Source organism: Poecilia reticulata, linkage group LG11 (genome assembly GCF_000633615.1).
Source record: "Poecilia reticulata strain Guanapo linkage group LG11, Guppy_female_1.0+MT, whole genome shotgun sequence".
Classification (NCBI taxonomy): Eukaryota; Metazoa; Chordata; class Actinopteri; order Cyprinodontiformes; family Poeciliidae; genus Poecilia; species Poecilia reticulata.
In genome coordinates this window covers 24,935,705-24,963,258 of record NC_024341.1, presented here as the reverse complement: position 1 = coordinate 24,963,258, position 27,554 = coordinate 24,935,705, and the positions used below count along the sequence as shown (strand labels likewise).

The 27,554-nt window shown below is 39.4% G+C and overlaps 3 protein-coding genes across 4 annotated transcripts in view; 2 read left to right on the top strand and 1 right to left on the bottom strand.

Annotated features, from left to right (window-relative positions):
• The first annotated feature begins 269 nt into the window (after positions 1-269).
• LOC103472895 (zinc finger and BTB domain-containing protein 24) lies at positions 270-9,856 on the top strand. Its single transcript, XM_008422761.2, has 5 exons — positions 270-607; positions 2,876-3,098; positions 3,176-3,370; positions 3,471-3,662; positions 6,666-9,856. The coding sequence occupies exons 2-5, from the start codon at positions 2,895-2,897 to the stop codon at positions 7,737-7,739; spliced, it is 1,665 nt and encodes a 554-aa protein (XP_008420983.1). The 5' UTR covers positions 270-607; positions 2,876-2,894; the 3' UTR covers positions 7,740-9,856.
• A 458-nt stretch (positions 9,857-10,314) lies between these two features.
• nelfe (negative elongation factor complex member E) lies at positions 10,315-14,174 on the bottom strand. Of its 2 annotated transcripts, none has more exons than XM_008422764.1 (11): positions 14,133-14,174; positions 13,833-13,914; positions 13,417-13,486; positions 12,839-12,984; positions 12,034-12,108; positions 11,919-11,956; positions 11,544-11,839; positions 11,182-11,326; positions 11,024-11,078; positions 10,573-10,675; positions 10,315-10,488 (listed from the first exon to the last, which is right to left on the bottom strand). In XM_008422764.1, the coding sequence occupies exons 2-11, from the start codon at positions 13,905-13,907 to the stop codon at positions 10,412-10,414; spliced, it is 1,080 nt and encodes a 359-aa protein (XP_008420986.1). In that variant the 5' UTR covers positions 13,908-13,914; positions 14,133-14,174; the 3' UTR covers positions 10,315-10,411. The 2 variants fall into 2 exon arrangements, with proteins under 2 accessions (XP_008420986.1, XP_017163075.1); XM_017307586.1 differs by having other exon boundaries at positions 14,136-14,161.
• Positions 14,175-14,465: 291 nt separating this feature from the next.
• skic2 (SKI2 subunit of superkiller complex) overlaps positions 14,466-27,554 on the top strand; it is a 28,013-nt gene continuing 14,924 nt past the window's right edge. The window contains exons 1-21 of the mRNA XM_008422762.1: positions 14,466-14,478; positions 15,280-15,398; positions 16,889-17,010; positions 17,147-17,264; positions 17,405-17,519; positions 18,566-18,640; positions 18,734-18,787; positions 18,885-19,048; positions 20,306-20,461; positions 20,557-20,702; positions 21,955-22,101; positions 22,181-22,265; positions 22,347-22,453; positions 22,758-22,904; positions 23,515-23,611; positions 23,694-23,906; positions 24,342-24,452; positions 25,856-25,967; positions 26,053-26,171; positions 26,811-26,942; positions 27,049-27,186. Coding sequence (XP_008420984.1) covers positions 14,466-14,478; positions 15,280-15,398; positions 16,889-17,010; positions 17,147-17,264; positions 17,405-17,519; positions 18,566-18,640; positions 18,734-18,787; positions 18,885-19,048; positions 20,306-20,461; positions 20,557-20,702; positions 21,955-22,101; positions 22,181-22,265; positions 22,347-22,453; positions 22,758-22,904; positions 23,515-23,611; positions 23,694-23,906; positions 24,342-24,452; positions 25,856-25,967; positions 26,053-26,171; positions 26,811-26,942; positions 27,049-27,186 — 2,490 coding nt within the window. The remainder of the gene's footprint in view (positions 14,479-15,279; positions 15,399-16,888; positions 17,011-17,146; positions 17,265-17,404; positions 17,520-18,565; positions 18,641-18,733; positions 18,788-18,884; positions 19,049-20,305; positions 20,462-20,556; positions 20,703-21,954; positions 22,102-22,180; positions 22,266-22,346; positions 22,454-22,757; positions 22,905-23,514; positions 23,612-23,693; positions 23,907-24,341; positions 24,453-25,855; positions 25,968-26,052; positions 26,172-26,810; positions 26,943-27,048; positions 27,187-27,554) is intronic.

The window sequence follows — 27,554 nt, the reverse complement described above, 5'->3', positions numbered from 1 at the left end:
AAATATAGCATCAATAAAAAAAATCAAATGATGCCTCAATCTAAATTAGATAAAGAACAAAGAAGAAACAAAGTTATTGGCATATGCAAGTCTGAAAGAAGTTATCAGTTCATTTTAAAGGATGAAATATACAGTGGTGGCGTTTCCGAAGCCACTCACAACACGGCGGCAAAGTTTACGTACAGTTTGAGGTTTGAACGCTCACGTAGCATCTAAGTGTTCTATGTCTATGTGTGCGTCAGCACGCCTGAACGCTGGGTCCCCGCCCCATTTTTCTCTCCCAGTCCATTGATTTTAAAATCGCTGATCAGAAATCAGCAGGCGTGCTCTTAATTCACGGCCTCGCCACGGAAGAGGCGTCGTTCTGAAACAGATTCAAAGTCAGTTTTACTGGCGAATCGCCGGTGGTTTGTTATTCCCGGTCACGAGACGGTACTTCCTGCGAGAACGAGGCCGAAAAGTAAACAGAAATCGAGGTGGAAGCATTTTTCCCCCCCGGAGTAGCTTTGAAATGTGCAAATTTAGCTGGTCAGCAAGTGTCTCCTAGCGTTTGTCCCGTTCAAGAAAACCAACAACGGCGGGCTGAGACAGAAGGGAAGACACCGAGGTGAGTTGTTGCAAAGTTTTAACCGTAACTGTGTGAGTTTTTGCCTTTTGTGTTTGGTTTCCAGGAGATAAGTTTGATACTAGCTAAAGGTGGCTAGCAGTCGAGTGGATAAGCTAGCTTTGCTAAAACAAAGGAGTTAAAATGTATATTATTTACGTTTTATTTGAACCAGTTGTGTCTATTAAAATAACCAGCATGAAATTGATTGATTTAAAATGGGTTTCACAAATTAATAAGTATTTTACAGCTTTTTTAATCCGCCCAACAATGATGATAGCTAGCCGTGTTCTTTCAAAGCAACTAACTAGTCTAGATGCCATTATGTTACAATATAACAGCKTTGTTTTTTTACTGTCAAGCTTCTATTGCTAGAAATTATTTTTTTAATCTGATCTGAATAAAACGCGCTGTGGTTTCAGTAGAGAGAAATAAAACTGAATGCATTTTATAAGGTTTTATTCTCAATGGGCTGAAATGTGATTGGAGAGTCACAGATTTTGTTCAGATCGGCCAATAGCTTCAGCCATTTATGATTCTGCTCTGCAAAAGATCAATAATTAACACCGATACTCTAGAGTAAATTTCCAAGTTATTATAAAATTGTAGTAGAGTAAAACAAAATGTCTATATTTTCTCAAGAATGGTCTAAACGTAAAGAGCTGTGTTGGGTGTTTTGCTGAAAATGTACAGTTTTGATTGGAGATCACTAACTTTTTGAGTTATCTGCACACCCAGAAATGTAGAATTGTTCATAATCATAAGAATAAAGCCTATATAAATGTATCCAAACCATTTCTTGTGCAATGTTATTGCATATTGGGGTTCTCTCTGGGTACCTCACTTATTAAATGTCAGGTTAGGTCCGCTTATCAAAGTGGAACCAACCTAACATTGGGGTGCATTCATTTTGAGACTTAAAGCCAAGTTTTTGTACAACAGAGTGTGATTATGATCAAGAAAATAGCTTTGAACCATCAGTTATCAGACAGAAATCATCCTTCTACAAGTGCAAATGGGTGTATGGTTGGTGTGAGTCTTTCTGCAGCAGGCGGCTGTGTCTGTTTTTCTTCAAAATGGCCAAAAATACAAAGGCACAAATGGAAGAAGAAGTGAATTGATCAACGCCGTCGAGAGAAAGGTCAAATTGAGACACGGCATCTCTTTTGAGGAATTGCTTATCAAGATGAACCAAAACCAAAACAGTTTCCTAAACATGAGGGAAAACAAACATTTGCAAAATGTAGTGATAGTTATAAATATACCTTCTAACATCCTGTGAAATTACCAATAAAAGAAATGTATGCAGTTTTTTTTAAAAATCCCACCTTTCAATATTTCAATATTAAGAAAAAAAATTACTTGTATGACAATTTATTCAATGCCACAAGATCTATTCTGGATAAATGACTCAAACAGAAACATCCCAAGCTTTGGGAACACCACAGTGAGAGCCATTTTCCACAAATGGAGAAAGCCTGGAACAGTGGTGAACCTTTCCAGGAACGTCCGGCTTTCCAAAATGACTCCAAGAGCAAATCCATGACTCATCCAAGAGGTCACCAAAAAACCCCCAAAAAGAAACAGAATAACGTCTAAAGGTCTGCAGGCTTCACGTGATACAGATGATGCAACACAGATGGACTAAACAAACATTTCTGAAAGTATCTTGTTGTAGAAATTATCTACAACAAGCTGAAATTATACAACTCTGTGAAAAACAAAGAGCCCACTGCACTGATCCCCATTAAAACCTCCTGGTTTTTCCACCAAATATTGATTCCTGAACTCTTCCTGAGTTAAAACATTAGTGTTGTTGTTTCTAAATGAATATGAACTTGTTTTCTTTGCAATACTTGAGGTGTGAAAGCGCTGCATCTTTTTTTTTCTCATTTTCTGCTAATAAATCCTAAATATTTGCTTGTGATTTCAGAGACATGTTGTCAGTAGTTTATAGAATAAAAGAAAAATGTTCATTTTAAGTGGTATCTTAGTTTTTTCCATAGATCTAAATTCTGCACAGTTTTTGGCTTAATTACTTGCTATTCTTTGAGTCTGTATGCTCAAGTTAGTGATTAATCAATTACTAAATTAATTGGCAATTATTTTAATAATCACGACTAATCCGATTAATCGTTTCAGACCTAGTTAGAAAGGTTTAATTATTCTGGAAGTTTAGCAGAGTTTATTTGGGGCCCAAACTGTGAGAACGATTCTTCACAGATTCTTTATTTTTATTTCATTTCTCTTCTTCTGACCTGCGTCGCTCAGAGTCTGTTGGCCAGACAACATGGAGACTGTGTGTTTCCGGCTACCGGGACACGGGGACACGACCCTGAAGCACATGAACTCCCTCCGGTCCCGCCAACATTTCTGCGACATCACCATCGTGGCCAGCAACAACCAGACCTTCAAAGGTCATAAGGTCGTGCTGGCGGCCTGCTCGCCCTTCCTGAGGGATCAGTTTCTCCTCAACCCCTCACCCAGGCTTCAGGTGGGTGAGATTAAACGCACAGCACCTTCCTAGACGCTGCTGTGCACCGTGGAACATATTTTTCATGCTTTCTCCAGGTGTCGATGCTGTACAGCTCCTCGGTTGTGTGCGACCTGCTGCAGTCGTGCTACACCGGCATGCTGCAGTTCAGCCCTGAGGAGATCGTCAACTACCTGACTGCTGCTAGCTACTTCCAGATGGAGCACATCGTGGAGCGCTGCAGAACCGCGCTGGAGAGATACGTGCAACTAAAGAACCCCAGTCTGCTGAAAGTCAGTCCAACAGTTGATTTGAACCACGTTGATCTACCTTCTCTCTCACTATGAAGAAGTAAAACTGTGCATTTTTCCTCCTTCTCCTTTCTATTTTTAGATGGAGGAGGACGGTCAGGTCAGACCGGTTATTCTCAGTGCCAACGTTCATTCAGTGGCTTCACCTCTGACCACTCAGCCCTCCCCCATCGAGCAGCACAGCCCTGCAGTCATCACACTGGAGGAAGAAAACAGCGAAACATCTGCTCAGCACACCGGCGACAGCCCCGTGCTGGATGAGCCTGACGCCAAGGTGATTTTCACACCTCGCATGCGAACGAGACGCACTAAACTAAACAAAACAGGCATTGTGCAAATTGTACTGCTATCAGTAATACTATCTTTAACAGACTGATAACAYATGAAGGCTCTGAAGAGGCTAAATAATGCAAAGAGYCAAAATAAAACCTCTCAACATTGCCAAAAAAATTCAAGTATAAAACTTAACATTCAAAGGCAAATACARGTTCCATTACAATAAACAATCCAGAGTTACTGAATGAAAACTTCCTGTTAGCATGGCGGCTAGCTGATTACTGCTAGCTCTGAGTGGCTGTTTCTGACTGAGGGGAGTAATTATGCAGAACAGGGAGGAGATTGATTATTTTTTTTAGAGATTATCTGTCTCATGTTAGGACAGTGAAAGTTTTAATACGTATGTAAAATGTATTTTTTTAGGTTAGATGCTGCAGCTTTAAACTGAGGTTCGGTGTGAGAGTCACTACCAGGTGGAGCAGAAGCGGCGCTCCGTCTGTCAAATATTACTACCTGTAGCGTAGCAGCGGTTCAACAGCGAGAGCAGAACCAGCGTCTTACATCGCAGCTCGAAGACTTAAATAATTTTGCGGGTTATTTGTTTAGMTTTCTGACCGTCATGCTAATCYGGGTGAGTGTTTGTAGCTGTGCGCTGCTTTACCTGCTATCTGATCCTCCATATGTCTTTTTACTGCAGTGAGCCTCGATGTAGCCAAACTCCGTCAAGTATGGCATTGTTTTTATGTCGTATTAGCTTCGTTGTGTTGATGCATTTTGACGTGCTTCAATTTTCCGCCTCAACACGCAAACGTCCCCATTCACTCAGTGCGTTATAGTTCCACATCGCTTAGGATTTGTTGCTGCACGTTTGCGCAGTGTGAAGGAAAGAGGAGACCAGCTGCACAGGCAGGCTGCGAAATGAGATGCAGGTGATCGGTATCGGCAACAAGAGACAATAATCACCGATCACCGATCATGCACTTTTTCACGGAAATCGGCCGATTATGATCAGTGGCCGATCGATCAGCACACCTCTAGCGCCAACAGACTAGAGCTAAAACGATTAATCGTGATTAATCGATTATTAAAATAACCGTAAACTACTTTAGTAATTGATTAATCATTAACTGGAGTATACGGACTTAAAAAAAGGCAATTTGCTGAAAGAATAACAGACTCAGAGCAGTAATTAAGTCAAAACTGCACAAAAAAATCAGTCAAGTTAATTAGTGGAGCGCATTTSTAAGAGCTTAACATCATAAAAATATAAAAATACGTGGAAAACATTAAATGATTAAAACAWAAAATTTTTCCAAATGCTGCCATTACAGTTCAAAATGTTCAATTTGAACCACTATGAATTCAAAAAATTATTTGAATAACTATTAATTATTATAAGTTATTAATAAATGATTCATTCAAATAATTTACAATATTTGAATTTATAGCTTAGATTTTTAGTCTAAATCTACASTATAAAAATATACATTATTAATTTAAAGACGTATAAAAACCTTCTTTGTCTGTAAATATGTTCTGCCAAAAACTTCCATAGTTTTATCTTAACCTGGTTTAAATAAAACAAAAAAATCTATCGGGCTTTTTTTTTTCCCAAACAAATGATCAAGCGGAAACTAAAGCAAATCTGTTAGGGTAGCCAATAAAATGTTCATTTTCTGATTTAAAAATAATTTTAAATGTTCATTTACATTTTTTATGTATTTCTAATATTGTATAAAAAGGCTGATGTGGTTAAACAAAAAAAATTGCACATTTTTAAATCTGATTAATCATCAGAAAATAATYCTTAAAAAAACATTGCTAGCTACAGCCCTAATGGAGACAAAAATTAAAACTCCCTCCAGCATTTATGTAACTTGTTTTAGTGAATTTTGGGTTGYGACTCTGTGTTGGCCGATTTTTATTCATTAAATGACTGTTATTAGCATCTGGAGCTAAAATCTGTCTCCGCTTCCAGCACGTCTCCTGCAGCAACATTTGAARACCTGCATAAAACCGTTAAGCAGCTTGTGAAAGACCTCAGGACATTACAGGAAGCTGAATTCAGTTTCACTCTCCTCTGCTAGACTCATTGTGTGAGAAAAGAACCTGTTTGACAACACGAAGTAGGCTTAGTGAGCTCAAGGACCAACRCATCACACTCTGACCTAAACAAACTCAGGAAACAGGAAACCTGGTGATTAACGTCTAAATAAAACAAGGTTTCAAAGCCATTTCCAAGTCTGTGGGTTCYGGCAAACCACAGAGAGATCCATTATCCACTAATGTGGAAAACATGGACCGGTGGTGAGGCGTCCCAMCGGGCCGCCCGACTTAAATTACTCCAGAGAGCCCTGCTGACTCACTGAGGAAGTCCAACCAGCCCAGACTGCAGGGCTGCAACTACCAATTATTTCTCTAACTTGATTGTTCTGACGAGTAATCATATTTAAAAAACTGGCACAGTCTACAAATTTTCCATTTAAATACATTAAAAGATGGAAATAAATAATTTTTGATGAAGAAAATAAATATTTGACCTTGTAAAATGCAATAACATAACTTTCCTTTAGTGCACATGTGTCAAACTGGAGGCCTGTGGGCCAAATCTGGCCCACCGTAGCTTTTTATGTGATTATTAGTCGTGATTATTATTACAGCGAGTAATAAAAAGTCGCATTTACCGTCATAAATAAGTGCAAATATTTACAAATTAGTACCATAAACACTTTTTCATTGCAAAATGAATCATGAGATCCTGGAGGGACTGAAAAGATGTTCAGTAATATTATGTAATTTTAAGAATTCATTGATATTTTAACAGTTGGTGATCAGGTTTTAYMAATACATTCTGGCCCTTTCAGAGCATTCATGATCCTGATTTGGSCCAAAATGAGTTTGACTCCCTGCTTTAGTGAATTTGAACCGTGTGAAGCTAAAGTGACGCCGCCTGAGRAGATTTGTCTTGAAAGGTAAACTAACATTTTATTGTTAACTCCAGGTAAACGCGATGGGTGAGGAGGACGAGAACCGGCCGGAGGACTACAGCGTCTACAGAGTGTACATCCCAGAGGAAGAGCTGGCAAACCGAGGCGGGGAGGCGGACAAGGGAGACTCTGTCGATGTTCCTCAGGATCTGTGCTACCCAGAAACCAACAGRATCTTCATTGCGGGAGACGGCAGYGAATGCGACTTGGACTCTGCTGAGGATCTGAGTTTCGGGGGCCTCAAAGCGTTCAGGCGAAGACTGTCCGAGCCGAAAATCAGCCGCGGCAGAGGGAAAGGCAGGGGGAGGGGATTCAAGAAGCGAAAGTGGGGATCGTCCCAAGAGAAAAGGTCGCCGACCTTAGCTCACCGTCAAGATCTGTGGTATGCTGCCGCTGCTGGACTGGGAGGGGGCTTTGCCCTGGACTTCAGCCAGGAGGATCTGAAGACCGCAGCAAATTATTTYGTTGATTTTCCCCGGTTGGACTTCGCTTTGGGCAGCGTTCACGGTGAAAAGGTCTCCCCCATGAATCAGTTCTCCCTGGAAGAGTCTGGCGCCGGCGAAGGGAGTTCTGGGTTGAACGCTGTCGGCACAAACGAAGGAGGGGACGAGTCCGTCACTTCCAGTGTGACGGGGCCTGTAATCTGCGAGCACTGTGGCCTCACTTTCCCCTCAGCACACTCCCTGGCCATCCACTCCCGCTCCACCCACCTGCTGTACGTCTGCCCCTGCTGCGGGAAGCACTTCCACCACTCCAGCAACCTCACCCGGCACATGGCCGTGCACCGAGGGGCCGCCAAGGCCCACCAGTGCCCCCTGTGCTACAAGACGTTCACCCAGAAGTCCACGCTGATAGACCACATGAACCTCCACAGCGGGGAGCGGCCGCATCGATGCGCCTACTGCCACGCCCGCTTCGCCCACAAGCCCGCCTTACGACGCCACCTGAAGGAGCAGCACGGGAAAACCACGGGGCAGAACTCCCTGCACGAGCAGGAGGAGCGGGAGAGGGCGAGAGAAACTGCAGTAAGRGAGCCGGAGGAAGAACAGGAATGCCTGGTTACTGAACAAACGGAGCAAGTGTCATGAGCAAAAACATGTTCCATGTTCTGTTAAACCCAATCTTCAGTGTATTTTATCAAGATCTTTTTTATCGGGATCTTTTTGTGACAGGCCAACACGAGGTGGTGTACTATTGTGAGGTAGAAGAAAAAAATCCAGTTTTTACAAATGAAAAGATGAATTATGTGGCATGTGTAGATTCTAGCAAGGGCTGGACAATACATCAATAATAATATWTATCATGAAAGACACGTGATCAATATCAATAAAAAATACGTCTGATAGAGTAGTCAATAATTTTACTGAACTKATATCCAGAACCACATGGCATCCTCGGTGACGGAAAGAGGAAAGCTAAGCCAGCTAAGATAGGTTGGCGACATCAACTTACTCACTCACTCGCTCTTTGGTTACCTAGCAACAGCATGTTGCTAGGTAGTTTAAGATTTCACCACGGTGCCTCATAACTGYTTAAAAATTTAAAACTGAGGTGTGGTGTGAAACTTTGGATAAAGTAGGAAAGGCCATGCCACCAGTTCAAACTAATCAATAATTATTGATATCGACTGATACTAAACACATATCATTTGACATTTTTCAGCCATAACGCGCAGCTCCGMYAGAATTTCTACCGGCCAATCAGAGAACAGAAGAAGTTGTGAACGATGACGACGTTTTTCTGCTTGTAGTTTTAGCCATGGCATCGCTGGAAGTGGCCGAAGCCGTTCAGTGCGTGTTGGCCGAGCTTCAAAAATACTTGATTAATATTAACAGCCGTTTTATTCGGCTTTGCACTTMTCTTTGCAGTGCAGGATCAGGCTAGGGCATGACGTACGTCACGGCCGAACGTTAGCATTGGGTAAAATTTAAAACTTCAAAGACAAAGCGTAGAGAAAGGGGCTTGTTTTTACGATGCTAGTACATTTATATTCATATTTTTATATTATTTAAATTAGGGCTGGACTATATAGCCTAAAATCAATGTTATTATATATTAAACAGTTCATTAGCTGCTTATCTCCCTTTTCGGCCACCGTATTTACATTTGACATTTCCTCCATTTTCTCAACCTCACCGTCTCTCTGGCTTCTTCTGGATGGGGTGGAGTCACGTGACTGCTGAATGTACACGTAGCGCGACGTCTTAAAGAAACACGAGCATAGTCTACTAAAAAGATACGTTTTTTTTTTTATTAACACTGGTGTTTACAAGTGGGATCCAACCGACCTCACACCCATATCGTTTGTATCAGTTGCCTCAGTCCTCGCACAAGGGTTAAAAAAAAACTCCAAAAATACCGAGATGTGCAAAATGGCGTCGGTCATAAATTTGGGTGTTAATTTTTCGGTTTATCGCCTTGGCCAATCGTCGTTAGATGCTCACCGTCCAATCTTACTGAGCTTGAACAATTTTGCTAAGAAAAACGAGCATATTTCTCCTTTTTGAGTCATTCAAAGATATGGAGCCACATTTCAGATTTCCATTGAAACGTCCTGCTTTGTGTTGGTTTATTACATCAAAATCTCCTAAAATACACAGAGATTTATGGTTTTAACTTTAATGTGAAAATGGTTCAAGGGAAATGAATTGTGAAGCATTCATGCTCATCAGCTTACTGCAGTCTGCTGGATCTGCTTTTCAAAGGGTCATGGTGACGTTATTGATCTTAAAGTGCTAAAAATATTAAAATGCCTTCATACGTTTACTGCCAAACCACGTGTCTAGTGTGAAGATAAATGGACAGTAAACAAGCAATATAAATGGTCCTTTCTGGTTGTAGCTAGTAGCTGTTAAACTGCATCTGAGTAAACTGTACCAGTGGATATTATGTGAAACTCCCTGAAGCCAAAGACGATTATTCTACCAGTACTTTTTTTAACATATCTGAAATTGTTGTGAACTATTTTCTCTTTTGGGTTTGAGTGAGATTTTGTAATGTGTCATGTAACAAAAAATGAGAGAAAATTACTAACATGTCTTGTTTTTAATGTAGATATTTGTACTGTAATGGTAAATCAGTGATTCTCCTCTCAAACTGTTCATCTGCTGCACACAGAAGGTTGATTAAAACTCATCAATGATCCGAATATCGGTTTGAAACAAGGGGAGCTGCACAGGTAATAAACTTGGAGAGCACTCAGGAAGGATTTAAGTTTGGTTATTTTCACAGGGGATGCAGGACGCTTATTTATTTTGAAGACTTGTAGTTCAGTTTAAAAATATATCTATTTAAAGTCTGATGTGTAGCATTTAAGCCTAATTGTCAAAATAAAATACTGCTTTCAGTTGCATAGAGTTGAAAGAAAACAAGACTGCATCTTAATTATTTTTGCACTGTATATCTATTTAAAGAACATTTTTTTTAATTTTCAGACTTATTTCTTCATGATTTATGGCAGATTTTTCTCAAACGATCCGACTTTAAATGAAGATGAGATTTTATTCCGTATTGTCTGAAAATTTGGTCTTTATTAGGAATTTGATCCTTCTGTCAAATTCCTAATAAAGCCGTGAGGTTTTATATTTTCACTTTTAAAAATGATCTGAGGAGTCCAGAAGAGTTCAGGATTTTGGCAGGAAAGATGTGCAGAAACCTTATAAATCCCAGCTTTATGGAATTCTACTTGAGAATGTGATTTATTAAATTCAACAAAAATACAGGCCAGCTTCTCGCTAAAAAGAAAAAAACAAAACTTCTTTTATTCCAGGAAGTCTTCACTGTAGACCACTTGGTTCCTCTTATCCCTGTAGGAGCCTTTGGTGCTGTTCTGCACAGCTGGAAGAGTTAAAAAAAGAAAGAAATGACGGGCGTCGACCTTCAGAAACAGACGTCTCAGTGAACAAGAGAAGAAGAGTTTACCGAGGGAGGCCCACACTGATTTTCCGGTGGCAGCGTCCAGCATGGGCTGCTTCCTGGCAATGCTGACTCTAATATGAACGTCTCCCACCACAGCTCCATTCAACTGTCCGAAAAAAAAACACAAACAGGCAAAAATAATCAACAGTTTGATGGAAACATTTAACCTGAAGACAAAATTTAGACATTCTGTGATTCAACCTTTACTTTTTAATAAAGGTAAATTAAGTGGTTTTGGGTTTTATCAATTAATAGAGTGTTTGGGTTTTAAAGATTTAATTTTTGAAAAATTGTCCCCCCCCCACCAAATCTTTCTTTGGTTTTCCATAGTTAAGTGTGATGTCGAGATTTCCCTCGCTTACCTAAAACACAACTTATTATTAAAAGTAGTCAAGTAATGGACTGAAAATAAATGGAACGCCTCCATAAAATGTAAAAATAGCGCAGTACCAACCTCAGCTACAGCCTGGTCTGCAGACTCCATCTTCTCAAACGTGATAAATGCACAACTGCAAAGAGAAACAAGTGGAAGAGTTCAAGTGTTCATATAACAAGGAGAATGCATCAGAACGTCAGGATAATGGTTAGCATAGCAGAGTACTGGTTCCGTACTTGCGCGGGTTGTCCATTGAGAGGTCGATGAGGTTCCCATGCTGGGAGAAGGCCGAGCGCAGGCTGTCCTCCACCAGGCCGGAGCCGTAAACGTACACCGTGTTCCCCTTACGCACACCTCTTCGCTCCGGGTACGAGTCCGATCCTAAAAGGAAAAAACAAACAAGAATCAAAACCACACTTATCAGTAATCCATACTTTTCAGTAATCCATCTGCATTTTTTTTATTTCAGTTTATCTACAAACTGAGTACATGATAAGGCTTTGTGAAAAATTTGTTAGTTGGTTTTATTTTAATGCTTTCAATGTGTAATAAAATCTTTTAAAAGGTAAATAAAAAACATCTATGAAGGTCTACTTACTTCTGAAAGGTGCGTCTCTGTCTCTCTCCCGCTCCCTGTCCTGGTCTCTGTCTCTCTCTCTGCTTCGTTCTCTGTGTCTTTCTCGTTCCCGTTCTCGTTCTCTTTCCCTGTCTCTGTCTCTGTCCCGGCCTCTTTCTCTATCCCGTTCCCGTTCTCGATCCCGATCCCGATCCCGATCTCTGTCTCTTTCCCACTCCCTGTCTATGTCTCTGTCCCTTTCTCGGTCCACGTCACGGCTGGACGACATGCCGCCTCCTTCTTCTTCATCCCGGTATCGGTCGCTTGAACTAACGAAGCTGCAGGGACGCAGAAAGACACTCAGTCAGACCCACAGAGGGACAGTTTTAGAGGATGGGTTCAGGTTCAGGTTTTCACCTTTCATACAGACTCTTCATTTGACCCCTCTTTCCAGACTAGAACAAATGACACAAAGAAACTTCAGAATAGAAAGCAAAAGGTATATATAAATAACATAAAATCTCATTTATACCTCATGTGGATCATCATCTGTAGAGACACTCCTTTGGAAGGGTAAGAAGGCAGGAGCCGGACCTTTTTCTGGGTCCTGGTGAAGTGGAACAATAAAAGAAGAAAACTGGTAGAGAAGGAGATAAGCTGCATGTTCCTTTATCAAAACCAATTAATGTACAGATTAGTTGGGCTGAAATGATTAATTGGATTAATCAGCTATTGAAATAATTGTTAACTAAATTAGTAATTGATTAATCGTTAACTGGAATATGCAGATTCAAATAAGGCGAGTAATTAAGGAGTAATTAAGCCAAAACTGTAAAAAAAATAAAAATACTTGTAATTGTAAATCTGTTTTGTCCTGAACTCCTTAATTGTCAGTTTTAGTTTCACCCGTTTCAGATTTACTAAGCTATGTTACTGCAGTTTAGCAGTAAAATAAAATGCTTATTTTCTTATTTTAAAAGGAAATTAAATATATTTTTTTATTTGGATTTTTTTCATGTATTTCTAAGATTATATAAAAAGGCTCAAGTGGTTAAATGAAAAATCTGTGGGTGGTGCCATTTTTTTAATCAAAGTAATTAATTAATCTTCAAGATAATCTGTAGATTAAATCGATTACTGAAATAACCATTAAGTAGCATTACACACAATGCCTCATTTACTACACAGGACTGAAGAATACCATTTACTCAGATCATCAAACTAATTGAAATAACAGACAACGGTAATCAAAGTGACAAAAAAAGCAAAAAAGAGGAAATCTGTGTTTTCTGGGGTCCAAATTATTTTCCACTGCCCTGTATTTAATGATACAGTACCTTAAGTTTGATTTCTAGCATTCGGGAGCGTTTGAAGCCGGAGTTCTTGGTCTCTGATTTAATGGCGCTGATGGCTCCTGACTTGATGAGCATTTTAGCTTGCTCTGTCGCTGTTGCGGTATCAACAACAGGCTGATCCGACAGCGCTGCAAAACAAGGCAGTGAAATATTTAAAATAAAAACCAACGAAGTGTTTACATAAATAAATGGTAATTGATAAGCATTAAAAATATACATTTTCTCTGGTTTATCTCAGCACTTGACTAAACACAATCAAAGCAAAAAAAAGGATATCCTAGATAAGGCAGTTCAACAAATGTGTATTTTATAAGCTGGTTTAGGTGGTGTCACAATGGCTTGCTGTTATGGTCACAGTTCTTAAAATTATCATGTTTTGCATTAATTCGACCTCGTCTTACTTATACATATATTTATTTTTGTTTTATATATGTACATGTAAAATATCTTCAAAGATAGCAAAGTGGAGCTAACGTCAAATTCCTCGTTTTTGTGCAAAAACCATGACTAGTAATAAATTTAGTTATAAATCTATTAAAAAATCAATCAAAAGCACTTACTCCGTTTCAAGCCACTCTGGTTTGTTTGGTTGGTTGAACTCTGCTTCTTCAGTGCAAGAAGAGCCTTTTTCTGAAATTACAGCAGTTAAAACACTTAGTAGCTGTTGACTGATTTTTCAGCAGTACAACCTGTTAGCAACTTCACAAGAACCACAAGAAAAGCTGACAAATCTATAGATTACGTCTTACTGCGCTCTTGATACACTGAAATATCCCCAAAAAGGGGAAAATAAATATTGTTTCATTTTATTTTATGCTATTCTATTCACTCATCCACAAACATTATTAATATTAAGTATAAATCATTTAGCATCTTGCAGAGCAAAATTAGGTGAGCATTTGAGCCTTTAAGCAATATTTATCATGGTAACGGACCACTACAATATAAAAGGAAACAATTCAAACCAGGAGATTACCTTTTTCTTAAGTTTAGCATACTTCTTCTGTAGAGACTCCTCTTCCTCCGTTAGTGAGTTCGGAAACAACACCATGACAGAACTAAAGGAAGCAAAAAGAGGCAAAAAGGAGCATTAATAAAACAGAGCTTTTATTTTCAACCACCGTTAGCCGTCTAATTTAACAAGCCAGAAACGGCAGGGTAGCTGCTTTCCAGAGACTGTTTTGTAAACAAAACAGAAAATAGCACAAACAGAGTTGCTCTATTAATGCAGCCCAGACATGAATTATTTTATTCTAAACTAGTCGTAATAACTCACCACCTTCTCTGGAAGTCAAACGGCTCAAACAAAAACACCGACGCGTAGATATTACGTAAGCACGTATTTTATTTATTTCTTTTTTCTTTTTTTTTAATCTAGCCAACAAAATATACATATAATTATTGTTGCATATTACCAATTTCATGAAAAATATTCTTATATGTATTTTTTTTTTTTTTTTTTTTTTTTTTTTTTTTTTTTTTTGTGCGTGTGTTAGCTTCAAGTGCTAGCTACTTCCGCTTTGGAGTTCCGGGCAACTTCCGCAGCGACAGCAGGGCAGGACAGGACAGAGCTTCATGGTGGCAAGTTTCAGTCTGTTGATGAAAGACCATGGACAGAATACGTACGTTGTGTTTTAGCGGAAGATAAGCATATCCTTTAAATATTCCTAAATAACTTAAATGTGTTACAGTTTGCTTTCTTGCATGCGGAGCTAGTGAAGGTTTCAGTTAAACTATTACTTCAATCAACACCAGATCGTATGTACAGTTGACTTTACTGATCTAATGTCTGTAGCAGGAACTGTTTTCTTGGTGCACTTCATCTGCTAAAGTCTAATAGATCGATTTTTATAACAACCTGCGGTTTACATGTGTGAATAAAGCTTTGATGGTTTCTGTAGTGTGGTTTATGTGTACGGTAGAAAATTAGAGCCACTGGACGAAAAAAATAAAAGTGCATTTTTAGTGTAATCTCATAATTCTGACTATTTCCCCATCAGAATTATGACTTTAATCTCAACATTCAGAAAAAAAAGAAATCTGACATTAATCTCAGAAATAGGAGAAAAAAGTCAGAATGAGATTAACCACCGGGGGATTATATAGGGTTTTTTCTTTTTTACATATCCAAAGATTAATTTATTTTGTGTTCAGCCAGTATTGTTTTTTCACGACCCACCTCTTTTGGAAATGCAACTTCTACTTTGTGAATTTTTTCAACTCTTCTGACGTCAATCTCWGAAATAGGAGCTAAAAGTCAGAATGAGTAGAACTAACTGAAGAGTCTTCTTCTTTGAATTAAAGCCAGAATTCAAAATTTTATCTCATAATTATGAGATGAAAGTTATAATTTTTTTTAAAGACTATAACCCTCTTCCAAATATGTGTCTGTTAAAGAAGCWTCTGTGTTGTTTTGAGTGCAGATGTGCCCCCTGTCGGCCCCATGGACCTGCCKCTGTCCCTGCTGGAGATGGGGCGCTCAGGAAGGTTTGAGCTCATCACACACCCGCTGCCTGACCAGCCTTTGCCTCCCCAGAGCACGGTCAGTACAGGGCAGGTTTACGGTTTAAAATAATAAAATTTCACAAGCTTGACACATCAAACGGAACTATTATCTGTTGTTCCTCTTCTTTTATTTGAAATCTTTACCAAATTGCCCATAAGAACAAAATTCCACCCTGCCTATTTCAGAAGAGAGATTTATACTGGGGGGGGAAAACATATATAGTGCAATATGACTATTTTATATTACCTATGAAAGAAGATCAAGCATTTCTCCTGCCTGGTGCGGACCACTGTTAAGGTGGATATTTGTTTTATCTGATGTAGAATTACCAGCATGTCAAGACAAAAAAACTGACTGTAAAGTATGTGTTAGTGTTGCTGCTCCAGGACCTAAGCAAGTTATCAAAATCAATTCCATTTCTCTACAGAAAAAAAATTGGAARAGAAAATCCTGCTATCAGTTTGTGACTTTAAGCTTGAGTGAACTTGTATTATGCTGCTGCAGGACACAATCAGGAAGAAAGTTTTGGATTAGCCAAAGACTTKAACCTGATTGAGATGTGATGGCAGGCACTAAACCAGGCTGTTTGTGCCCGTAAACCCTCCAGTGTAGTTGAACAATTCAGGATTAAAATTTCTCCATAAAATTGTAAAATTCCTACTACCAGTTATCAAAAACGCTTGACTGAAGTTGCTGTCGCCAAACTGCATGCTATGTTTATGAGGAAATTATAGTTTCACACAAGGTCATGTTGGTTTGGATAATATTTTTACCTTAATRAAGGAAATTATCAGAAATTTCTTTACTCTRGCTATATAATACAGTGAAATATTTAAGTGTAAAATAACAAAATCYGAARAAATTTCGCAGCACTTCAGAAGTTACCATTTTCCTTTTGACTGCATTATTTGTTCTCCTATTGTCTTTGAATTAATGTTGTATTTTGCAATTTTTGTCTGTTATCCTCCAGCTTAATTTAATCTAAGGCTGGACAATAAATCAATAACAACACATATCATGATAGACATTAATAGATAAAAAATGAGAACAGAACAGAATATTTCATAAGTTCACTGAACACCGATCCAGAACCGCAAAGCTTTCTGTGAGGAGGTTGAGAAGCTTTAGCTTTAGCTTCTCAACCTCTCAGTTTGGTGGAATCAACTGACTCACTCTCTCTTTGGTTACCTAGCAACTCACTCATTCTGTGGTTACCTAGCAACAACCTGCTGAGTAACTTGTGCAGCAACAGTTTAAAGTTCCGCCGCTTTTTAATTTTCTTAACTGGTAAAAAATGAAAAACAACGGCATGAGGAGAAAACTGTGGATAAAACAGGAAAGGTTATAACACCAGTTTGAGAGTATTTTAGATATTTAAAACAAACAAACAAAAAATGATCAATGTAAACCAATATGAAACACTAATATTGTGAAATGTTTTTCGGCCTTATCGTCCAGTCCTAATCTTATTGATTAATAAATGGGGGAAAACCGTAATATTTCTGGTCTTATCCCTTCCTCCACAGCTTCCCCATGGACTCCCACCCACCAGCCTGGGCCTGGAGAGAGAAGTGGAGAAACGGTTTCTACAGGACCCGTCCTGGCTGCCCATCCATGACACAGACTTTGCCTTCCAGAAGTTTCTCAAGTATACCACACTGTTTATCATCTTGATGTCATTATTGAACACTCACGACTTATCATTTCACTCATAAGAGATGAATAATCACCATCATAATGATATGTTGAGGAAGACGCGATATTTTCTGTGTTTTTCTCCCCAGGGTAACTGAAAGGAAGGTTGATGTCGACTCTTTGCTCAGCTGCGGCCCGTCTCCGCTTCACTCTGGGCTCTCGGTCGTCAGAGATCCAACCACAGGGATGCTGCTGGACTTCACAGAGGTGACGCTTTCTCTTCTTTACACCAATAAGCCACTCAATCTCTGCAGAACTGTTGTGTAAAACTGCTGCATTAATGCTTAAACTAACCCCATCTCACTAAATAAACCAATATCTGTACTTTTTTGGCTTGTTTTTTTTAGGTTTTACTTGAAAACACTGGCCTGTCRGCCAAAAACTCGCTGTCACTGCAGCGTCAGCCTGGGCCTCCTTCTGAAAGCCTTCGGGGAAGCAACACTAACTACCCCTTCCTTCCCGGTGAGAGATATTGATATATTGATCCAGAACTTCCTTCCTGCTGTGATTTGTGGACAGGATTGTCCAGAGGTTTTAAACTCGTCTCTAATTTYTTTGTGCTATGAACCGAGCAGAGTTTCTTGCAATCTGGCTAATATTTCTTTCAGCATGTCATGACAGCTATGATACTGTCATATAGCAACAACCTTCAGTCAGAGGCTTTTTCAGATTYGTTGCAAGACTGACCCCTACTGCAGAGGCCTATAGTGATAAACTGTCCCAGAAATTATTGCGATAAATGATAGCATTGTTGTTTTGAGACCATTTTAAAGTAATATATTGATAATTGCACAATAATGTAAGTTTTTCCTCTCAAAGACTAACATAGTTAAAATTTTRTAAAGAACACTTAACACTAGAACTTGATGACATTTTAAATATGCAAAATAAAACTCAATAACCGAACATAAAAAAAAATGTAAAATAAAAAAACACACAACAGAAACCATAAATGAAATTTATTATAACATCTCTTTGAACAAAACTTTCCTTGAAAAAATATAATCAGAATGAAAAGTATCAAGATCATTTTAATTTATAATGTGATTAATTGATTGATTAATTGCTCACTGCGACAGGCTTACTACTGGAAATCTTTCCTTTCCACAGCATCATCATCTATAAAGACCCTTTATGATATGAGTTACAGCAATATTTAATTTCCATGTTGGTTAAATAAAGTATCATTTCACTGAATTAAATTGAACAAACAAGACTTTTGTACAGAAACTTAAAATAATGTAAAGATGTTGCTATATAATTTGGCTAAACTTTATCAACCAATCTTACAATAGGTTTTAAAATAAAACATATTTTGGTAAAGTCTAAATAAGGTGAAAGAAAAATGTTAACCTTAAAGTAGAGCTTGCAGAACTGCTGGTTGAAGCCACTTGAAACATTTACCAGAAGCTCTGGATCCTTTGAAGCACAATATTAAGAAGAAAGATTATTTTTGCAGAGTTTTGCTTAAAGCAGCTGATCAATCTTTACCTTTTGATTTTTCRCAGGAGGAATGGAGGAACTCACTCTGGACCAAATTAAGACRAGATCTGAGCAGGAGGAGGAAATAGACTTTGAGAAAGGTTGTTTGTTTGTTTTTTTCTCCGTTTTAAGAGTATAAGTTTGTAAATCACCGCCACAAAGGAAATAACATTTCATGTTATCGTTTACCTCAGATTTACTGAAAATCCCTCCTGGACTCAAAGCTGGCATGGATTTCTCTGACACAGGTTTGGTTCAAGACATTCAGAAAATATATAAATTTGCTCTTAATACTTTGAGATAATTTATTCACTGGTTCCTGCTTTTTCTATTTGCTCCATAAAGATGCCAAATTAGCAAAACCAGAGGTGAACCTCATGTCTCTGCTGTCCACACTGGAGGACATTCCTGATCTTCTGCCTGAAACAGAGGAGAAGGAGGATGGCAAAGCAGGAGAAGAGGCCGTCAAACTTCCCAGGACTAACAGCCTGGAAGACCTGGGAATAAAGGTGTTTCTTTTAATATCACCACTACTACTATTACTACTACTAAAACTAGCCTGGAGGACCTGGACATCAAGATCTGCTATTTAATTGGACTTCTCCTTCTACTATTAACGCTGCTAGGGGTATAGAAAATTAATTCACTTACGATTAATTGCCGATTAATTGTTTCTTAGATTAAAATTTGTTCCAATAAATGAAGTAACAAAGTCCTTAGACCTTCTTTTAGTGTTGTAGTTTGACCGCCATCCAGAAGAGGGCGCCTCTGTTCATTCATAAACCAAGCAGTAGGTACAGATTGAAAGATGGCGACCATACCAGAATGGGGAAAGGAAAACGAACTCCGGTGTGTTATGCAAAATACACTTTATACAGTTCTGTTTTGAAATATTATCTTTTATTTTAATATTCAGCAACTTAAGAGATTCCGGGTTTGTTACCGTAAATTTTATAAAAATGTCAGAGTTTAACAATGTGTGAAAACCACAATTTTCGAACACGTATGGAAAAGACTGGTTAGCATCTCGTCTTTTGTACGTTTTTAATGCTGGTCCGGTTTAAGGGGAAACGCTGTTTATAAGTTATTGATATAAATCATGTGATGTGAATTCAGACAAAGTCGATCATGTAAGCAACATATCAGAAGGAGGAGGTACGGGTCTGTTTCTAAGCTAGCCGTTTCCATCTTTTGTTAATACCGCTGTCTATAATCCAACCAAGTGTGTTAAGTTCACAGACAAATTAGCTCGACTCGAACAAGTAGAAACCGTGAATTAACTGACAAAAACAACTTTAGAAAACAATTTCAGTCGCTCTGTTCAATACTAGCGTCCTTCACTTCCAGCGTCCATCATGGCGCCTCCAGTGATTAATGATCAAGTGAAGTAGGATCAATAGTTCTTTCAAGTCAGAAGACTCCAAAACTCTTTACAGTCACTCATACACACATTCATCGGAAGTAGGAATCCAACACACGTCAAGTGAAAATTTTTAAGGACTGACAAAATATTTTTTTATATTAAAAAAATATTTTTTATAGAATTAGACAGAAAATGCTGCATAATCAACTCTTTAGAACATAAACTGGAGTGAAGTATTTTTCTCCTCTGAACAAAAACCTCGTCAATGTTTTAATCTCACTAATGTTTAATGCATCACATAAATTGGTAAATGAAAATATGACATAACTGGACTTATTCTTGCTGTAATTAATCACTTTAAAACAGAAGCTTTTAATAAATTAATTTTTTTGTCCGTCTTCAGGATGCAGAGATTTCCCGTTCCCAAACACAGGCTGGAAAAACAGACAAGTCAAAGCCAAAWRAGAACSCAGAGGAGAAAAAGAAATGGGCCATCCCTGTGGACATTTTGTCACCCTGCGAGGATTTCTACAAACGCATCCCAAAACCGGCGTTCAAGGTGGCGACTCGCATGTGATTCATTTCTGAGTTATCTCTGTCTGGCTGCGRTGGAGCSTCCGCCGGTGCCTGACTGTCTGCCTTCCTCCGTTTCAGTGGCCCTTTGAGTTGGACACTTTCCAGAAGCAGGCTGTGCTGAGGCTGGAGGCCCACGACTCCGTGTTTGTAGCCGCTCACACCTCAGCCGGCAAAACGGTGGTGGCTGAGTACGCCATYGCTCTGTCCCAGAAACACATGACAAGGTGAGAAACTGTTGGTGCAGCTTCATTACTGCCTGCCTAAAGCGGAAGGAGGAACATATGAGATATAATGGCAGGAATTTGACCGTTTCTCATTTTCTGTAAATAAATACAACATTTTTGCTTATAATTTCAGAGACATGTTGTCAGTAGTTCATAGAATAAAATAACAATGTTCATTTTACTCCTCAAACATTTACCCATGAAAAGTATATAGGTATATGACCGTTTATAATTTTAAGCAGTCTCTTCATTTTTTCCAGAGCTGAATGTGTACATAAATTGATTTAATAAAAACAAATTAGTTTTAAACAAAGGAGTGGAAAAATGAAATAAAACTCAATATGTTGGGAGTTTATGTGACTGAATTGCAGGTTAAATGGATMATTTCTGCAGCAAGTTTATCGGATTTCTAATCTCTTGTTTTCTGTAATTTAAATCTTTTTAGTGGGCATTTATAAAGGCACCACATTACCAAGTGATTAGCATACTTTGTTAAAAACCCACTTCTCTCATGAGCCAGAGGTCTCAAGTCACTGTTGACTTCAGGAATATTCTAAGGACAATRAAACMAACATCTGGTTTCAACGAAGCTTTTCTGACTCCACCACTAGATGGCGCTGAAACAGAAYAATCAAAATATGAATAAAGGTTTTAATGTTCTGAATTTATCTTTATCATCAATAATCCCGTCATAGTTGGAGCATTATTTAGTAGGGCTGCATGATATAAGAAAATCTTTCAATGGGGGTAATGTTTGCAAATGTTGCGATATGTGTCTGTTTTCTTTCTTTCAAGRCAAACAGAAAATTAAACCAACTATTTTTGTTTAGATGCTAGTGCAAATATCTTAGTACAGTAGGTAACTTTTCAGAAAAATAGAAGCTTGTTTTAAGTGAATAATCCCATAATATTGATCTTATAAGCMGACATTTTTGCACTAGAAACTAGACTTAGTGAGATTTTGTATTTTTGCAGCGTATTTGTGCTTCCAGGACTACACACTGGTACTGTGATGTATTGATAAAATATATTGTTCATGATTATTTCATAAAAAAACATTTTGTTAACTCCTTATCCAATCCWGCTTTACTTATAAAGYATTTTAAATTAGGATCAAMGTGTGAAACAGAATACATTAAAACACTTAAAACACAACAAATGCCTTTACAAAAACACAAAAACATGAAATACAGAACAGTTAGTACTACTAATGATCCTAATTCAACCTGTTTGGACCTCTGGGTTTTTCTAGGACCATCTACACGTCTCCCATCAAAGCTCTGTCCAATCAGAAATTCAGAGACTTTAAAAACACTTTTGGGGACGTTGGACTCCTGACCGGAGACGTCCAGCTCAGTCCAGAGTCTTCCTGTCTCATCATGACCACAGAGATCCTCAGGTACCTTCATGTTGAGTATTTTGCTTTCATTATGATGAATAAAACGTCTACATCGACTTGTCTTGCTGCTTTCTTTGAGGTCGATGCTGTACAACGGCTCRGAGGTCATCAGAGACCTGGAGTGGGTGATCTTCGACGAGGTCCACTATATTAATGATGCCGAGGTCAGGCAATTTCCCTGGAGGCTTTATTTCCTCTGCTTCCTCTGAGAGAATAGCAGTTTTTCTTCTGTTTGTGTTCCCCAGAGAGGGGTGGTTTGGGAGGAAGTGCTGATCATGCTTCCTGATCACGTCAGCATCATCCTGCTCAGCGCCACGGTGCCCAATGCTTTGGAGTTCAGCGAGTGGATCGGGTAACTGCTTCAAACGATTATTTTAGTAATCAATTATTAGGTTTGACCGATTGTTGAACCCTCTGAGTGGCCGCCTTACTAAAATTATTCAAGAGTACATTGTTGACTCATTGAGGAGGTTACAAACAAACTCAAAAGGTTTTGCTGCATCTAATGATTATTTTAGTAACTGATTATCTTATCAAATATTCTGACGATTAATCTGGTTATTAATTTCAGCCCTAGTAACTTCTCAAAGCTAAACTGGAAGTTGGAGGCTGTAAATCTGTTCTGAAACTCCTGACCCGAGTCCTTTGGTCCCCAGTCGTATTAAGAAGAGGCACATTTACGTGATCAGCACCATGAAGCGGCCCGTACCTCTGGAGCATTACCTGTACACCGGAAACAGCACCAAGACCCAGAAGGAGATGTTCCTGCTGGTGGACGCTGCAGGAAACTTCCTCACCAAAGGGTACGTCTCTCCAGCCGCTCGTTTAGACGACACCAGTGACCGGCGTCTCTGACCGGCGCTTTTTGACATCGGGTCTCGGAGGGAAACTCTTCTGCAGCAGCCCAGCGGAGGTGTGAAGAGCTGTGCAGGTGTGAAAGCGCATGTGTGCAGAACGGATGACTTCAGGGTTTATTCTACACATGCAGGGGGAGAAAACAAAAACAATTGTGGATAGCACTGTACTACTTCATCTGTTCAGCTTACCATAACTTACTTTATTTTAGTAATTTTACAACTTTATTCTCATAATACTATGACTCTATTCTCGTTTTAATTCCGTTTTATTCTTGTGTAACTTCTTGTGATATTGACTTTACTCTGGTAATTTTATGACTTAAATTATTTTCCGTTATGGGCCTAATACTCTGTTGTACGTGAGTTAAGCCTTACAGTGAAGTGGAAGCTAGTGAGACGTGTTTGATTGATATGCTAAACTCACAGTGCCATCTAGTGGCCTGGCATGACAACTACAGGTGATGTCTAAACGTGGAACTTTTTCCACATGAGTAAAAATACCGGCTGTTTCCAGGCGGCGGTCTCGGTAAATAAAAATAAAAATTTGTCTGTTCAGCTACTACACTGCTGTCGATACAAAGAAGGAGCGGACCAGCAAACACGCCCAGTCATTCGGCACAAAGAGCACGCCTCAGCACACCTCAGCCAGCCAGGTAATCGTCCTGCGTTGCCTCTTGGTTCCACTCACCATCACAGTTTTTGTGTTCACATCTCATCCTTTTTGTTTCCCTCCAGGACCGAGCGGTGTGGCTCACGCTGCTACACTTCCTGTCCCAGCGGCAGCAGACCCCGGTGGTGGCCTTCACCTTCTCTCGGACGCGATGCGACGAGAACGCCCGCTCGCTGGACTCCATGGACCTCACCACCTCCATCGAGAAAGCGGAGATCCACTCCTTCTTCCAGAAGAGCGTCAGTCGGCTGCGAGGAGGAGACCGGCAGCTGCCGCAGGTGAACAGCTGCAACTATTTAAACAACGAAAGTTGATCTGTACTGAGGTGTAAATCTGTTATTCAGAAGATTGTAGAAAAGTTATTTAAATTCACAGAGGGACGGATTCAAATCTATTTAGTTCATTTCTGATGATTATGGCTTTCCGTTTCTGAAAACCAAAGTGAAATTATTCAGATATTTAGAATATTATACACTGCAAAAACAGTGTATAATACTTGGTATTAAGTACTTGGTACTTAATACCAAGTACACTTGAATTAAGACAAAACCAACTTAAAGGTAACTAGTTAGTTTCATGTTTTTCATGTATCTGTAAAACATGCAAAATCAACCTCAGATCTAAAACCTACGGAAAACCTGTCTTGTCTTGTTGACTAACTGTTCCTGTGCGCTGTAGCAGAATATGTTGTGATAAACGGACTTCCTTTGCAGATCTTGCTCATGCGGGACCTTCTGAAGAGAGGCATCGCCGTCCATCACAGCGGGATCCTCCCGATCCTGAAGGAGGTCATCGAGATGCTTTTCTCCCGAGGTCTCGTAAAGGTCAGTCGCTGTTTGTTTTCAGATTAAAGTTTGGTTTTAGATGATGCAGAATTCAACATTTTCAGGTTTCTACACTTGGATCTGAGTCTCGGATGCCTCTAAAGCTCAAACAAACACAAAGCCGTTTTTGGCAATAAGTTCATGCTTTTTTGGTGTCTTGAAAATGTGCTGTTTTAAATACCTCCTGATTGTTAACTCACAGTGCGCCATTGCCTAGCAACCCCAGCAGGCACAACCTGTTACCTAGCAACCCAAGCTAAGTTCCAGCACATTAATCAGCTGGTTTTACCACTATATGATCTTTATGCAGCTGAAAACTCCCACTTGTGGGACTAGTAAAGGATTATCTTATGAAACTTTACCAAACCTTACCTTACCTTGCCTTACCAAAAGGAGGTTTTCTCTCAGAAAACCTGTTAAGCCCAGTGGTAGGGGTGGGATAGCTAACATGTTTTTGAGTTAAACATTTTGTAATGTTGACAGAAAATGTTTAAATATTACTTGGTAATTGTGTGTTATTGGAAGACATTATTAAAAAATACCTAAATCCCAACTATAAAGTCTTAAAAAGTCACAAAAAAATAAAATAAGCAATGCTAAGCCTGGTGGGGGTGTAAGTAAAGCCTGGTGGCCCGCCAGGCTTATAATATACTGGGAGAAACCCTGCACTCTGTTGACCCATCATCCAGAAACTACTTGCTACATTCTTGTTGATTGTGCAGGAGGATCTACTTCTGCTTTTCAAAGATGTAGAGTTGTATAATTGCGCACCCGTCTGCATCCATTTTCACGTGTGAGTTTAAATGTTGAGTTAGGACCATGAACAATAAAAGTTTATTTGGATTTATATGGGCTGCACAGTGGCGCAGTTGGTAGAGCTGTTGCCTTGCAGCAAGAAGGTTCTGGGTTCGATTCCCGGCCTGGGGTCTTTCTGCATGGAGTTTGCATGTTCTCCCTGTGTATGCGTGGGTTTTCTCCGGGTACTCCAGTTTCCTCCCACAGTCCAAAAACATGACTGTCAGGTTAATTGGCCTCTCCAAATTGCCCCTAGGTATGAGTGTGTGTGTGCATGGTTGTGTGTCCTGTGTGTCTCTGTGTTGCCCTGCGACAGACTGGCGACCTGTCCAGGGTGTACCCCGCCTCTCGCCCGAAACGTTGGCTGGAGATGGGCACCAGCACCCCTCCCGACCCCACTGAGGGAAAAAGGGTGCAAGAAAATGGATGGATGAAAATGGATTGGATTTATATAGAGGCTCTAAAGCTAAAACGATGATTTTGTGCAAAAAATGTAATGAACATGTTTGGTATCGCCCATAGATCTATCCTAACCTGTTCAAGCAAACATAATGGGACATTTAATAAGTTGTTTGCTGTAATCTCTTCTCGCTCGTTTCTGTCCCCAGGTGCTGTTCGCCACGGAGACATTTGCGATGGGAGTGAACATGCCCGCCAGGACCGTGGTGTTCGACAGCATCAGGAAACACGACGGCACCGGCTTCAGGAACCTGCTGCCAGGTTTGAAGCGCTCCCCGCTTTCTCTGTCATTGGACAGACAGCCGCATTTTGATCCAATCGTCTGCATTTTGATCTGCACTTCAAGGCGAATACATCCAGATGGCGGGCAGAGCAGGAAGGAGAGGCCTGGACGCCACAGGAACAGTCATCATTTTGTGTAAAGCGGGCGTTCATGATATGGCCGATCTGCACGCCATGATGATGGTGAGTCCCTCCATGTTCAAAAACTCACAGCAGAGACTTTTGCGATGGGAGTGAAAATGTGCCGTTTCAAAAGATAATTCTCCACTCATCATGGGCCTAAATCTTTATTATATATACAACCACCAGAAAAACACAGTAAAAGATGCAGAAAAATGTTTTTTTTAAATAAGAAAATAAACATTTTATTGCCCAACATGCAGCAGCAAAGCATTCATTTAGTGAACTTGAACTTGAAGAGGTTTGGGTAGAAAATATGTATAAAGTTGTTTTTATGTTAAATGCAAAATGTATACATATTTTGTATAGTTTTGGCTTAATTACTGCTCTGAATATGTTGGGGTGAAATGACCATTTGCTTTGAAAAGGTCATTTTCATAACAWATGACCTTTTTTGAATCTATATTCTCCAGTTATCGATTAATCGATTGCTAAATTAGTTGACGATTATTTCAGTTCACCACGATTAATCGTTTCAACCAAAGTTTTCTATCCTTCCTTGCTTTGTCGGGAAATAAATGTATATAAATAGAAAAATAGAAATAAATAGACATTGATTAATAAACAAATATAACCTGCAGTTGAGCTTTCTGCTGACAGTGTCAGAAACAGTCTGGCCTGATTTCTGTCTGTTCGGTTTAGGGAAAGCCCACCATCCTCCAGTCCCAGTTCAGACTGACCTACACCATGATCCTAAATCTGCTGCGGGTCGAAGCGCTCCGAGTGACCGACATGATGAGCAGGAGCTTCTCTGAAAGCCACAGAGACACTCAGGTGATGTCTGCAGAAAAACCACTCGGCAGCAAACAGAGAAGCAGCAAGAGGAAGTCGGTCTGAAAGCTGACGAATAAATCTGTTTTTCTTCTTCCTGCTGTTGCAGGCACACGAGAAAAGGATCAGCCATCTGAAGCAGATGTTGGCGTCTCTTCCCCCTCTGGAAACAGAGGGCCAGCTCTCTGATATCTTGCCTTATTATCACATAGCAACAGAGATGCAAAACACCAGAGAAGCCCTGCAGGTAACACCAGTCAGTTGATTAATAAATAAATATAAAGCACATTTACTGCAGAAAGTTTCGGGAACAGTCCAGTTGTGTTGTTGTGAATGTAAAACAACAATACTCTGCACTCCCATTGGATTCATTTATATTTTGACTTTCTAAATTCAAGTTCACTCAAATATTGGATGCTGACAATCATACAATGATTATTTGTTTCATTCAGAAAAGGTGCTCTTCTTGTTAAGTGCTAGAGCCAGTACTACTTAAAGCACCACAGTAATCTTAACATGCTTGAAAAGGTGCAGGAAGAAGTAAAAACAACTTATGATCCCCACAAACTCATACCATGTTTTCAGATGGACAACCACAATATATATATATATATA

Bases quoted from the DNA above. Each gene is read 5' to 3' on its own strand.
- nelfe (XM_008422764.1), bottom strand. From the start codon at position 13,907: ATGGTGTTGTTTCCGAACTCACTAACGGAGGAAGAGGAGTCTCTACAG. The intron at 12,985-13,416 runs GTAAGTGCTTTT...CTTGTTTTGCAG, and splicing joins CCAGAGTGGCTTGAAACGGA to CGCTGTCGGATCAGCCTGTT. The intron at 12,109-12,838 runs GTACTGTATCAT...CCACTTCACCAG, and splicing joins TGCTAGAAATCAAACTTAAG to GACCCAGAAAAAGGTCCGGC.